This window comes from Trypanosoma cruzi, genomic scaffold, assembly GCF_000209065.1.
Source record: "Trypanosoma cruzi strain CL Brener 1047053517145 genomic scaffold, whole genome shotgun sequence".
NCBI lineage: Eukaryota > Euglenozoa > Kinetoplastea > Trypanosomatida > Trypanosomatidae > Trypanosoma > Trypanosoma cruzi.
This window is the reverse complement of record NW_001849571.1, coordinates 527,128-541,108: the sequence shown is the minus strand read 5'-3', so window position 1 is coordinate 541,108 and position 13,981 is coordinate 527,128. Positions and strand designations below refer to the sequence as shown.

The window sequence follows — 13,981 nt, the reverse complement described above, 5'->3', positions numbered from 1 at the left end:
GTCCTGCCTGGCTGCATGGGCGGAGCACCGTAACTGTTTCTGTTTTGTTTTTATTGCATTGAGTGGGCGACCTCTCTCTCTCTCTCTCCCTGTGTGTGTGTTTTGCTTTACGGGAGCAATGGGAGTGTGTGCGCTGGTCGTCCCACGCTTCGGCTTTTTGTTTTGTTCTTTTCTTTCTTTTTTATCTCTTACTCCCCCAACACTTTTTTTGCTTTTGGGGGCAATCACTATGGACACGTTTTTTCTTTTCTACTCTTCCCTCTTTTAATTGTTTCTTGCTGCACTCTTCCTGTGAGGGGTGCCGTGTGTTTCCCGCCCAACTGCTCCACTCGCACACCCACCGACACGCTCATGACGACGGCCCTGTGCGCCTCGCCTGCTGCACGCATGAGGAGGGGCCGCGACGAACGGCGCGCTGAGGGAGCCGTGACGTGTGGGCGTGCGACGAGGGCCTGTGAGACGGAGCACACATTTCTTTCCCTCTTGTTTTGTTTCCTTGCGGCCAGGGCGGGCAGACACCCGCAGCACCACACACACAGCCACACCCTGCCGCCGTGTTTTTCTTTTGTTTTGTTTTGTTTATTCGATGGGTGTGTGTCGCCACCGTGCGTGATTGTTGAGGTTGGGGCCGTACCGCATGTATCGCTGCCGTCCAGCTGTGCCTCTTGCTGTGCTGATGTGCCTCACTGTGCTCCTCTTCTTTTCTGCTACGCCAGCACACACAAAAGTAGTTGCACAGTGCTCTGCAAGAATGCTCTTGGCGACGGCGGGACGCAAGCCAACGTTCCGTGCCGAGATGGCGAGGCCGCTGCGTGTGTGCCTGCGGTGGGAATCACGGTGCCATTGGATGGATGTGTGGGAAGCCTTTTGCATTGAGTTTGTGGCCGGCTGACGCGGCTGCACGATGCCCGTCATGCGTGAAGGTGCCGCCTGCTCTTGGGGTCATTCTTCTTTTACCTCTGTTTTTGCTTTGCCGGGTGCGTGCGTTGCTCGGTGTGTGCTGACGCGTGACGGACGGTGCCACGATGGCCTCCTCCGGCGATGACAGTCGCTGTGCTCTCGGCACACATCCACACACATTTCCTTGTCTCTCTGTGGGAGCTGGACGCGTTGAAGGTCGATTACAGCCACACGGACACCCGCACGGTTGCTGCGCCGTACTTCCTCCAGCACTGCGATGCCGCCGGCCACACGACGTTGTGGTGCCACAAAAAGTACAAGGACAACAAGCTGCAGTGCATGACGGCCAGCCTGATCCGCGTGTGGTTGCAGCGCATGGAGCACGTGCGCCAGTACGCGTTGGGCGCTGCGCTCATGATTGTGGAGGAGAGGTGGCACGACATTGTGGTGCTGTTTGTCTTGCGCGGCCGCGGCATGCCGGCGATTGTGAGGACACGGAGCTGTTTGACTGAGGGAAGGTGGACGTTGCGGCTCAGCGGGAACGCATGACGGACTGCGTGTGCTGGAGGGGCCCGTGTTGAGGTGAGCGTGGCGTGCCGGTGAGGGAGTGAGGAGAGGGAATAACAGTAATAGTAACTGTGGGGGTGTGAGGAACGATGCAGTGGCGAGGAGCGCTCCTCTTTTGTGTTATTTTTATTGTTTTTAAACTGCGCCTACCTAATTGTGGTGGTGGTGCATGACTCTCGCCGCTGGATGGGACGGTGCGTGGCTGTGTGACTTGTCTCTCTCTCCTTGCTCTGCGTTGACGGGGAGTTAGTTTGTGCTGAAGGCTACACGCAAGTGACAGGAGTGATGGCGATGGTTATGACTGGCCGTGTGCTGCTGGTGTGTGCCCTCTGCGTGCTGTGGTGCGGTGCCGGTGGTTGCGCTGAGAATGATGCGGGAGGTTTGGGTGAAGATGAAAATACCGAATTAAAAGGAATAGCATCGGATGGTTTACAGCGTGATTCTCACGACAGTGAAACTGGTAAAAAACAATTGACAGAGCCCAAAGCAGCGGAGGAACCATTGATTGCACCAGGAGGAGATCATATTGACAAGCAAGGAAGTTCGGTCGTACAAATAAAGGCAGATCGTGACGGAAGAAGGGAAGAAGTTGAACCAACGGGTAACGTTAATGGTTCACAAAAAAATTCAAAGGATGCTTTGGATACGCATCAAACAGAAATAACTGAAGTTCGTACAAAAGTGGAGGGAACACCACCATCACCACCAGAGGGAGGAGGAGGCCCAACACAACCCAAGTCACCGGAAATATCGCGTGCGCCGGTGCAATCACCAGAGCAATTATTTCCACCGGCAGCTCATGCAGGAGAAAAAAGCCTCAGAGCACCAACAGCACTGTCACCCATAACATCAGTGCAACCGCCACTTCTACCGAAAGGAAAAGGAGAAACCGACGGCGTACAACCAGGACCAGAAGATAAAAGCAACGAACCAAAGGTTAAAGTAGAACCACAAGTTCATGGAAATGAAGGTCAACACCAGTCTACACAACATCATGAAGTACCACAAGAAAAGGAACTGGGAGCGCAAGAACAGAACACCCAAAACCAAATAATAAATGAACAACACGAATCCGAACGACTTCAAGTGCAACAGGAAAAAGAAAAAGAAAAACAACGATCAGAAGAAGAACTGGAACAACGAGAGCATCTACACGAAGAGGAACGGGAAGGAGAACATCTACAAGAAGAAATACGAGATCAGAAAAAAAAACAGGAACAGCAGGAAGAAAAACACGAAGAACCACAAGAAGAACACGAAGACAGCATAAAACAAGGAAAGGAACAAGATCAACAAAAACAACATCAACAACATGAAAATGCTGCGAAAAACAGCGAAGAACCCACAAAAAACGAAACTGCCGTTGGTACAAATGACACCGCTTCAACTGGCGACAGTGACTGCAGCAACGCGGTCTCGCACACCACCTCCCCTCTTTTGCTTCTTCTTGTTGTTGCGTGTGCGGCTGCGGTGGTGGCCGCGTGAGAGTGAGGGAGAGAGAGCCATGCACCGCCCGCACACACACTCGTCCTTCACTCACTCTCTCTCTGTGTGTGTCCCTTTGCATGGACTCTCGCCCTCACCTCATCCCACGAAGCACACACATAATGTGCCCATTGTATACATTGCATGCACACCCATGCAGGCCCGTTGGTGCTCTCTTTTGCACGACACGCACCGCTGCCGTCCTGCCTGGCTGCATGGGCGGAGCACCGTAACTGTTTCTGTTTTGTTTTTATTGCATTGAGTGGGCGACCTCTCTCTCTCTCTCTCTCCCTGTGTGTGTGTTTTGCTTTACGGGAGCAATGAGAGTGTGTGCGCTGGTCGTCCCACGCTTCGGCTTTTTCTTTATTGTTTTTCATGTTTTACTTGTGTTGTGGTTGAGTGCACCCATTCCGTTTTTTTGATTGGCGGCATGCTTTGACTGCATATGCCTGAATATTTGTTTTTGTTTTCATATTGTTTATCCTGCTGAAGAAGTGGCAACTACTCGTATTCTTGTAAAGCCACCGCGTTTTTTCTTCCAAATAAGCCATGCGGCAGTTGATGCACGTCACTCCACAGTTAACTGCAGCGGTTTTGGTGCCGCTTGTGATGATGCCTGCGACGCGGTTGCCAGCGGGTGTCTTGCTATCAGCCTGACATATCCTTCGTTTCTTGACGATTTGTTGCGTACCGACGGTGCGTGGGCGTCTCTGGTGATAGTGAAGGACGCGTTTCTCAGAGGGCAGGAGATGCGTCGCGGGTGTGCAGCCTCGCTTGCAAGAACCGATGGGTGCCCATCCGCATCCAGGCGTCATCAACGGACTGTGAGGACAGCATAAGGCACTGCGGCTTCTTTTGGTTTTGCGCAAAGAATTTATTGGACGGTGCTTTTGTTTTCCATCTTTTGCAGCTTTTGTGGGGGAAGGTAGGAGGTTGAGGGCATGAGGACTGAATTCCTTTGAGTGGCTGCGCTCCGTTGACTTGCGGCCAGTCGTGGCTCTCTTTTGGGGTTTGGCAGCCCGTCTCTTTTGTTTACTTCCCACCGCAGCATGTGGTTAACACTGATCCGAAGAACATTTGTTTAGACGGGTGTGGGCTGCTGCCGTGCGTGGTGCGTGGACTATGTGATTGTGTGGGGAGGTGCGTTGGGGTGACGAATACTTCTGTTTGGCGTGTCGCGGTGTGTCGGAATGATGTTCGGATGACATGGGAAGGGTGTTGTTTGTAGTTTGTGTGTCTTCTCTGGTGGAGCCGACATGTGTGCGGGGATTGTGGCATTGCTGGCTGACAGTTCCACGTCACTTTTCAGTGTTCCTGGATGTGCTGAGGAATGACGGCTTGCGACCAGCGTGTTGGTGCTGCCGGTGGGAATAAGTGCATCGGGAATTGGCCGTTTTCTCTTTTCCGTGCTGGAGCCGATGAACTGGCACGAGGGCACCGGCTGCAGGCTGCCTGCCAGCACGTGTGAGCAGCGGATCCATGCACACACCGACGCTCATCGTAAGAGCTTGTGCGATCACAGTGGCCTTTGTGGCGTGCTTTTGTGGGCGTCAGCCCATCGAAGAATGTGTGAAGCAAACGGCTGACTGCACACGAGGAAAATAAGTGCGTGCACTGTGCCGTGTTTCAGCGTCGATGGCAGGGCGGCAGGAAGCCCGTGCTGGCAACTGAGACCTTTGCGTCGCGAGGGATGTCGGTGTTGACTTTGGATCGTCGAGGGTGAAATGGTTTTGCTGCTGCCCGTGTGTGTGGCCACTCCGGCAGAGGGCGGACACAAAAGGGAGGGATGCAGGCGCTGCGTGTGTGTGTGCAGGTGCCATGCAACAACGTCACAACAAACATGCTGCGACTCGGTGACCCTCACATCGTTGTGGTCCTCACGAACAGCCCAGGCACGGCCCACACCGATGCACTTAGTGGACGGAGTGAGGCATCTTTTGAGGCGCAGCAGGGAACAGGATGCTTTGACGCAGCCACGACGTGCATGGAGTGTCACGATGGCACAGTCGGCTGTGGCTGGTGGAATATTTACTTCTCGAAGGCAACAGAGAGAGAGAGAGAGAGAGCTGCTCCTGCTGCTGGCGTCGTTGCTGCCTTTTGTGGCCTCCCATGCCGATTATTGTCTGTCCGCTGATCATGGGTGGTGTGCCTCCACTAGTGACGTCGTCTGCAGGCATTTCACAGCACCAGTGAAACACACATCACGTCGCATGCTTTGGCTGTGGATGTGGTGTCGTGAATGCAGCCGGCATTATTTTGCCCGACTCCTTTTCACTGCTTTGCGACGAAAAGATGCGTCGCCGCCCGAGCCATTCACTGCAGCTCCGTGTGTTGTACTGCCAGCACAAGACTCTGTTGTTGTCTGACGCCTGGCTGACAGTCCAACACCACTGCGTTGGGACATGCAGGGATGTGGAATGCCGCTCACGGTGTTGGGCACCGCTGTTTGGATGCAGCGGCCACACGAGCGGATGTATTGTGGCACAATCAAATGCCTGAAGTATGCGGAATCACAGCGGCCGCAATAATATCAGCGGTGTGGCACCACGGAATATGTGAGGGGGTGATGCATGATGAATCACAGTGGGCGGCATGCGAGGGAAGTGCACCGCGACGGAGCGTCACCCCGCCCTCAGCCTGCAGGAGAATTTACACCCACAAAATATATGGACGAGACACCACCAAACACACATGCCCTTCCATGCACCAATAAATAGGAGCGAAGGTGCGTTCTGGTGCGTGGGAGTCCACTCACATATTTTCATTTCCACCGCAATAAACGGTGAGGAATCAGGTGTCACAGCAACGAGAGGAAACAAAAACGTCTATTGCAACACTTTACCGGCGAAAGGCAGGAACAACAGAAACCGAATTATTGGCTGCACCAACACAATAAAAAATGCACAAGAGGAAAGAATAATAATAATTGTGCACCCTGCAGAAATCCTCAACATACGACCGAGGCATGAAGGTTTGCCCTCTTTAAAAACAAAGAAAACAACGCATGCGGACATCTGCCAACATCCAAACAGAAACACAAATAAATGGTTGCTTGCGTTATTCCATTCCCGCGCTTATTTTTGAGTGTTGCGGCTGCTGCGGTGGTTCCCAGGCCTGCATGAAGTGGTGTGCGCTGAATATGAACGAAGGCCAAACACAACTGAATTATTTTTGTGATGAATATTGGCTGCACTTCCCGTGGACCAACAATCCACGTGGTGTGCGGGGATCTCCTTTTTTTATTGCTACTTTGCTTTTGTGTTGCTGTGTGCGCTGCACCTCCTCTTATTTTGCTGTGTGTGCGTACCCTCCGTGAGGGGTGCAGACACGACGGACCGCTCTCGCCGTATGTGCATGCGGTGGAGCCTTGTGTGCCGCTCCTGTTTGCTTCTCCCTCTTCCATCTGTGTGTTGGTGCTGCGGCAGGGCTGTGTGTGTGTGTGTGCGTGCTGCCGTGGATTGGAGTGTGTGTCGTGCGTGGTGTGCGGCGTACGGTGCATGCCTGGCTGCTGCCCTCTCCTCATGTGGTGTGCCCTCTGTGTGTGTCTGCCGCACCTCTCGTCTCCCCTGTTGCTCTCCATGTCCCTCACTGTGCAGATCAGCTCCACACCACTGAACGACCACACTCACGATGATGACGATGTGCCGTCTGCTGTGCGCCCTGTTGGTGCTCGCATTGTTCCCCACATCCGTCACTTTGAACGCATCCCGAACACACACTTAGGCGTGCGCAGCGGAGCTTTGAATGTGTTGTTTTTTTTAATTTTTGCTTTTAGTTTTTTAGAACTTCCGATTTTGTGGGCGGTGTTCGAGGTTTGGAATTGTAATAATTGCATCTGTCTCATTTTTGTTTGCGTTGCTGTCATTTGTTACTGTGCGTGATTCTCATTGCTAGGTGGAACGGTGCGTGGCTGTGTGACTTGTCTCTTCTTTCGATTTCGCTCTGCGTTGACGTGTTGTTAGTTTGTGCTGAAGGCTACACGCAAGTGACAGGAGTGATGATGGCGATGATGATGACTGGCCGTGTGCTGTTGGTGTGTGCCCTCTGCGTGCTGTGGTGCGGTGCCGGCGGTGGTTTTTGTGAGGGAGCTTTGGAGGATGAATTCTGCAGTAAGTCATATGTGGAGGCTTTGAGTTTGCTGGCGAATAAGACTGATGATGAGATTAAGGAGAAATACTGCAAACAGGACGATGAAAAAACAACGTGTTTAAAGACGTTGAGGAGTAATATTGCAGATGCGCTGAAGAAAGAAAAGACGAAGGAAGACAGCGCAGCTCACAGAGAGTCCGACATCTCGAGGGATACGGGAGCGTCAGTTGGCAGCTCAAGAGCGAAATCTTCAAAGGCAGCCGGCGCGAATACTGCCGTATTGTCACCTCCGCCTCCTTTAAATGTGATTGGTGGTGTCGATGCCCAAATTCACGGATCAGCAGGTGGTGCTGGCCACCAGCAGCATTCCGATGACGTGCGCAGTGAAGCAGAGCAAAGGAATCACCCAGAGTCGGGGCGCTGCAGCGAAGGCCAAGCTGCCTTGGGCGAATGCATTCATGTGCCCGCAGGTGACGCAGCGGCGGAGGGATCGCGTCAACACCGAGTGGACGTGCAAGGCAAAAAGATCCACAAAAAAGAAGAACATACACCAGAAGCAGGACTGAAGTCGGCCGAAGCACGGGAAGGCACGGAGGAAGCACCGGCAACACCGCAAGATCCAACAAATACGGCTGAATCACACGAGGATAAATCCCAGAGAGTGGCTGCACCCGCCACAATTCCTGCAGAGAATACATCGTCAGGCAGCAGTCAGGAACAAACATCTCAGTCCTCATCTCCCAGTGGCAGTGAAACCACCGGAAGCTTGGATAACGAGGTTCCAGAAGAGACCTCCATAAATACGCAAATGTCTGGTGCACCATTCAACGGTGAAGGAAAACACCGTGAGAGTACAGCTGGGAATGAAGACACAACAAAAGTTGTATCTGCAGCTGTGCAAAGTAATACGGCGACACCTGGCGACAGTGACGGCAGCACCGCGGTCTCCCACTCCACCTCCCCTCTTTTGCTTCTTCTTCTTCTTGTTGTTGCGTGTGCGGCTGCTGCTGCGGTGGTGGCCGCGTGAGAGTGAGTGAGAGAGCGCCTATGCACCGCCCGCACACGCACTCGTCTTTCACTCACTCTCTGTGTGTGTGTCCCCTTGCATGGACTCTCGCCCTCACCTCATCCCACGAAGCACACACATAATGTGCCCATTGTATGTATTGCATGCACACCCATGCAGGCCCGTTGGTGCTCTCTTTTGCACGACACGCACCGCTGCCGTCCTGTCTGGCTGCATGGGCGGAGCACCGTAACTGTTTTTTATTGTTTAATTTCTGTTAATTTTTTTCTTTTTTTTTTTTTTTCTTTTCACTCCCCATCCCTTCTCTTTTTTGCTTTTTTGGGGCAATCACTATGGACACGTTTTTCCTTTTCTACTCTTCCCTCTTTTAATTGTTTCTTCTGCACTCTTCCTGTGAGGAGTGCCGTGTGTTTCCCGCCCAACTGCTTCACTCGCACACCCACCGACACGCTCATGACGACGGCCCTGTGCGCCTCGCCTGCTGCACGCATGAGGAGGGGCCGCGACGAACGGCGCGCCGAGGGAGCCGTGACGTGTGGGCGTGCGACGAGGGCCTGTGGGGCGGAGCACACATTTCTTTCCCTCCTGTTTTGTTTTTATTGCGGCCAGGGCGGGCAGACACCCGCAGCGCCACACACACAGCCACACCCTGTCGCCGTGTTTTTCTTTTCTTTTTGCTTTGCTTGTGCATTTCTCGCGCCGGCACTCCCTTCGGTGTCGGCCTCGTGAGCATTTCTTTTCCCTCCTGATGATTTTTTTTTGCTGCGCTCACTCTCCCGATGGAGTGACGCGACTCCCGTCATGTCTGCGTGCTTCTCTCAGTCTCCACACACACACACGAGTGACTGTGCTCTGCGGGCCCCACTCACACGCCGATGAGAGGGCTGAGGGGAGCAGCAACACGCAGATGACCCCATGAAATATAAACGATGTGCGGACACATGGAGGGTCAGACGGTTGAAAGACATGCAACTATTTAATTTTCTTTTGCGGGCAAAATGTATGCAGACAGTTTGGTAGGGCTATAAGGCAGCCGGCTGTTTTTTTCTTATTTTGTGTGGAACAGTAATGGACGATTTCTTTTTTCATTTATAATTATTTTGTGCGATGGGGTTTATATAAGACGAAGGGGAAAGTTTTTTTGTTTTAAATAAATTTTGTGTGAATTGCCACTGCTTGGGCTGCAGTGCAGTCATGAGTTTCAGCGGTCTTCTTCTTGTTGTTTCTGTTATGCGTCTCCGCTGTACATTTTGTGCGTCTCTTCACATACTCTGCTCCCTTTTTTCTACTTCATTGCTTTGTGTTTCTGCAGGCACACACACAAGATGCACATTGCAGTGGATTTGGATGCTTCTTTTGCAGTGCATGCTGGCAGTTGCGTGTGGCGGCTGTTCTCTTCCGTGGCCATGAGGAGAAGGGAGGAGGGAGTGAAGTGCGCAGCCCGAGTCTCTTTTCCTGCGGGTGTGGTGCACCGCGTGTGACTGCGTTGAGTTGGGCTCCGTGTTTCATTGAGGGCGGGATGGCTGGAAATTTTGGTGCCGCGTCATGGATGGATGAGGGTGCACTGGCGCGTGTGGCTGTTGTGGTGCTTGCTCCGTGTGCGTGTGGCGGCAGCTGGGAGTCCTGGACATGTATCTGGTGATGTGGATTCGATGGTTGTGCCGGTGGATGTGTCGTGTGCTCCGAGTGACGGCAGCGTGAGCTATCGCGTGTGTGTGTGTATGGGCGTGGAAGAAGTGTTCTGTTGCCAGTGCTGAGGCTCCGTATGAGAGTTATACTTTCAGTGGCTTTGATGTGCGCATGCATGGCAGGAATGGTGAGCTGGGTGCTGTGTGCCATGTGGCCAATGCGGTGCACACATGTAGCAACTGTGCTGCCAGCTGTGCAACGAAGGAGGAAGGGGCCACCGTTGCCTTCACGATGAATGTGACGACACATAAATACGCCGGCCCTTATCAATTGTGGTGGCGTCAATTTTCTCCCGATGGAACCATCCATCCGCCTGCACGGAGCGGCGATGCTGACCAGACGGGCATCTGTCAGTTGCCGCCGCCCCGTGAAGGGAAGGATGACACAAAATCCTGTGGGACAACTGCACCGCAAGTTAATGCTGAGCCGTCACGTCAACACGAGGATTGGCGACAGTCTGCGGCGGCTGACGCACCCAACACCGTCGATCGGAGTCCCGCATCCAACACGGCGACCAGCACGCCTAGGACGAGGCCTGAGTTTGCCAGCAATCCGAACGAAATGACGGTCCCGAATGCATCCAAGAAGAGGCTTTTCTTTGCCTATGGTTTGAAAATATTAGTGGCGTCGAATGGTTCCGGGATCATGTCTGTCACTTATGGCGGCAGGGAACACGTTGCCGCGGATAACACGGACGAGGTGAGTGAGCACAACGCCACTGGACACAAAATCTCTCGTTTCAGAAAATGGCGTTGCAGGCAGTGGATTTGTTGCTGAGGGTGATGCGGACGGATTGACTCAACGCAATGCCTCTGGACACGAAAACCCCAATTACGAGAATTCACCGCGCAGTATTCCGGAAACGGTGTGAGTCCCGACGACTGCTTTGCCGTGCTCTACGACGCGAAATTGACACTGCGAGAGTTAACTGTTGACAGCACTGTGCGTGTGTGTGTTGGGAATGGCTGCTTCTTCTGGGATTGTGTGGAGTTGTGGCGGTATTGTGAGCCGAAGAGTGTGGAATTGCGACTCCTCACGGAGAACATGTGCCGCGTTGCATGCGTGTTTTCTTTTATTATTTACGTTTTACTGTTGGTTTTGTTGTTTTCCTGGAATGATACGTATCCTTGCTGTTCCTTTATTTAATGGTCGGCTGCTGCACACTGTCATGAGTGACGTGTTTCTCCTCTTTTTTTTGTTTTTTGTTTTTGCCCACACGCGGTGCCGGCCTCATTGCTGTGCGTCCCACGGAATGCACGAAAGGAGGATTGGAGGAACAGGCCGGATGCCGCAATGAAGTGTGAAGGATGTTGTGTGGGCTGGTGGAACAGCAAGATCTCTTTTAAATTTATTCAATGGAGGCAATATATGTATACACAAACACATGCTCTTATTTTGCCGCTTGGCGCATGAAATAAACGTCCTGCCGAATAAATTTTATTTATTCCGGGATTCCTGCCGGACACTCGACTCTTTTCTTTTTTTTTATTATTGCTTAACTTCTGGTTTGCAGGGCGGTGTGCAAGTTCTGCAATTGTACTGATTTCCTCTGCCTCGACGTGCGTGCTGCTCCTGCTGCTGTTTGTTACTTTGGCTGTGTTACTTTTTTCTCTGCTTACTTCTGCTCTGCGTTGACGGGGAGTTATTTTGTGCTGAAGGCTGCACGCAAGTGACAGGAGTGATGATGATGACCGGCCGTGTGCTGCTGGTGTGTGCCCTCTGCGTGCTGTGGTGCGGTGCCGGATGGGTTTATGCGAGAGAATTCGAGAACAACGCACTGGGTGGCTGCATGGCGTCGGGAGCGTTGGGTGCTAGTTGGTACCATATGCCCAGCGGATGTGATAAAGCTGCGCTTACGCCGCCCTTACGGTCAGCACTGCCTATTCCTGCTATAAAGGCTGAAGCTAGTGAGGATGATGTTCCTCTTAGGGAAGAGGATGATTCAATTTCAACTTCAGGTGCAGTTGTTGGCACCGCCATGCCTGGTGAAAGTGACGGTGCTGGTCTTGTCATTCAATCTGGTCCCCCTGCTGGTGGTGTTGCTCCAACGACCCCCAGCGGTGGGTCATCCACCCAAAACATGGAATCTCAGCGAGCCGTTCAGCATTTAGAACCAACCGATCCTGCGGCGTCCGTATTGCCCAAAGTGGAAGTACCGGGGGAGCCAATGCCCATTGCAGAAGAAAGCCTTTCTAATACACAAGATAGACCAGAAATTCGAGTTACTGGTGAGGATAATACTGAACGCGAGAAACTGCGGAGTGCTGTGGATACGGGAGACCGTTTCAGCGACCAACCAAAAGAACCAACGCCGCCATTGAAAACAACACCACAATTACAACCAACAACACCAGTACCGCCACCGTCGTCAAAAGCATCAACAACGGAATTATCATCAGGAGAGGGAAATCCACAAGCAGCAACAACAGACACGCAGACTCCAACACCAACAATTGGAAAGACGACAACGTCAGAAACCGCAACGGACTATAAAGCACCTAAAACTCCTTCAAAGGATGATGAGGCAGAGCAACACAGTAAAGAGAGGGTCCCATCGGATTTGATGAAGAATACAGCCAACGGCCATCCAGCAGACACAACAGCATCATCCATCCCTACAATTGGCAGTGGTGATGTTCAGAGAAATGCGGATAAGAACGGCAATGATGCTCAACGGCCTGACACAAAAGGAACACACAACGACCCCGCAGCTGTTAATACCAACGATACTCTTACAGCCAGTGTGGCAGCACCACAAACAACAGAAAGACTTGCCGATGCCAAAACAAATCATACGGTGACACCTGGCAACAGTGACGGCAGCACCGCGGTCTCCAACACCACCTCCCCTCTTTTGCTTCTTCTTGTTGTTGCTTGTGCGGCTGCTGCTGCGGTGGTGGCCGCGTGAGAGTGTGGGAGAGAGAGCCGTGCACCGCCCGCACACACACTCGTCTTTCACCCACTCTCTGTGTGTGTCCCCTTGCATGGACTCTCGCCCTCACCTCACCCCACGAAGCACACACATAATGTGCCCATTGTATATATTGCATGCACACCCATGCAGGCCCGTTGGTGCTCTCTTTTTTGCACGACACGCACCGCTGCCGTCCTGCCTGGCTGCATGGGCGGAGCACCGTAATTGTTTCTGTTTTGTTTTTATTGCATTGAGTGGGCGACCTCTCTCTCTCTCTCTCCCTGTGTGTGTGTTTTGCTTTACGGGAGCAATGAGAGTGTGTGTGCGCTGGTCGTCCCACGATTCGTTTTTTGTTTTGTTTTTCATTGTTTTATTTGTGTAGTGGTTGAGTGCACCCATTCCGTTTTTTTGATTTGCGGCATGCTTTGACTGCATATGACTGAATATTTCTTTTTGTTTTCATATTGTTTATCCTGCTGAGGAAGTGGCAGCTACTCGTATTCTTGTAAAGCCACCGCGTTTTTTCTTCCAAATAAGCCATGCGGCAGTTGATGCACGTCACTCCACAGTTAACTGCAGCGGTTTTGGTGCCGCTTGTGATGATGCCTGCGCTGTGATTTGTCGGCGGGTGTCTCGCTGTCAGCCTGACGTATCCTTCGTTCCTTGACGATTTGTGCGTACCGACGGTGCGTGGGCGTCTCTGGTGATAGTGAAGGACGCGTTTCTCAGAGCGCAGGATGCGTCGCGGGTGTGCAGCCTCGCTTGCAAGCACCGATGGGTGCCCATCCGCATCCAGGCGTCATCAACGGACTGTGAGGACAGCATAAGGCACTGCGGATTCTTTTGGTGTTGCGCAAAGAATTTATTGGACGGTGCGTTTGTTTTCCATCTTTTGCAGCTTTTGTGGGGGAAGGTAGGAGGTTGAGGGCATGAGGACTGAATTCCTTTGAGTGGCTGCGCTCCGTTGACTTGCGGCCAGTCGTGGCTCTCTTTTGGGGTTTGGCAGCCCGTCTCTTTTGTTTACTTCCCACTGCAGCATGTGGATTACACTGATGTGAAGAACATTTGTTTGACCACGTGTGAGCTGCTGCCGTGCGTGGTGCGTGGACTATGTGATTGTGTGGGGAGGTGCGTTGGGGTGACGAATACTTCTGTTTGGCGTGTCGCGGTGTGTCGGAATGATGTTCGGATGACATGTGAAGGGTGTTGTTTGTAGTTTGTGTGTCTTCTCTGGTGGAGCCGACATGTGTGCGGGATTGTGGCATTGCTGGCTGACAGTTCCACGTCACTTTTCAGCATTCCTGGATGTG

General features: G+C 52.5%; 5 protein-coding genes across 5 annotated transcripts, besides 9 other annotated features; all 5 read left to right on the top strand.

Annotated features, from left to right (window-relative positions):
* Positions 1-1,334: part of a sequence feature (areas not merged during assembly with more than two copies in the genome that could not be assigned to a particular haplotype) that runs on past the window's edge.
* Tc00.1047053511613.100 (elongation factor 1-gamma (EF-1-gamma), putative) lies at positions 1,042-1,449 on the top strand (the record flags this gene model as incomplete). Its single annotated transcript, XM_810321.1, has 1 exon — positions 1,042-1,449. One exon carries the CDS (start codon positions 1,042-1,044, stop codon positions 1,447-1,449), a length of 408 nt encoding a protein of 135 aa, XP_815414.1.
* Positions 1,335-2,157: a sequence feature (heterozygous, Esmeraldo-like haplotype).
* On the top strand, positions 1,753-2,952 carry Tc00.1047053511613.90 (mucin-associated surface protein (MASP), putative; the record flags this gene model as incomplete). Its single annotated transcript, XM_810320.1, has 1 exon — positions 1,753-2,952. One exon carries the CDS (start codon positions 1,753-1,755, stop codon positions 2,950-2,952), a length of 1,200 nt encoding a protein of 399 aa, XP_815413.1.
* Positions 2,158-2,219: a sequence feature (areas merged during assembly that could not be assigned to a particular haplotype. This can correspond to areas where the two haplotypes were merged or to regions with more than two copies in the genome that were merged during assembly.).
* Positions 2,220-3,053: a sequence feature (heterozygous, non-Esmeraldo-like haplotype).
* Positions 2,558-2,729: a sequence feature (CT-rich).
* Positions 2,603-2,780: a microsatellite.
* Positions 3,054-13,981: part of a sequence feature (areas not merged during assembly with more than two copies in the genome that could not be assigned to a particular haplotype) that runs on past the window's edge.
* Positions 4,999-5,018: a microsatellite.
* On the top strand, positions 6,950-8,068 carry Tc00.1047053511613.80 (mucin-associated surface protein (MASP), putative; the record flags this gene model as incomplete). The annotated part of the gene is made up of 1 exon (XM_810319.1): positions 6,950-8,068. One exon carries the CDS (start codon positions 6,950-6,952, stop codon positions 8,066-8,068), a length of 1,119 nt encoding a protein of 372 aa, XP_815412.1.
* Positions 8,329-8,356: a microsatellite.
* On the top strand, positions 9,869-10,534 carry Tc00.1047053511613.70 (uncharacterized protein; the record flags this gene model as incomplete). Its single annotated transcript, XM_810318.1, has 1 exon — positions 9,869-10,534. The coding sequence occupies one exon, from the start codon at positions 9,869-9,871 to the stop codon at positions 10,532-10,534; it is 666 nt and encodes a 221-aa protein (XP_815411.1).
* Tc00.1047053511613.60 (mucin-associated surface protein (MASP), putative) lies at positions 11,439-12,665 on the top strand (the record flags this gene model as incomplete). The annotated part of the gene is made up of 1 exon (XM_810317.1): positions 11,439-12,665. One exon carries the CDS (start codon positions 11,439-11,441, stop codon positions 12,663-12,665), a length of 1,227 nt encoding a protein of 408 aa, XP_815410.1.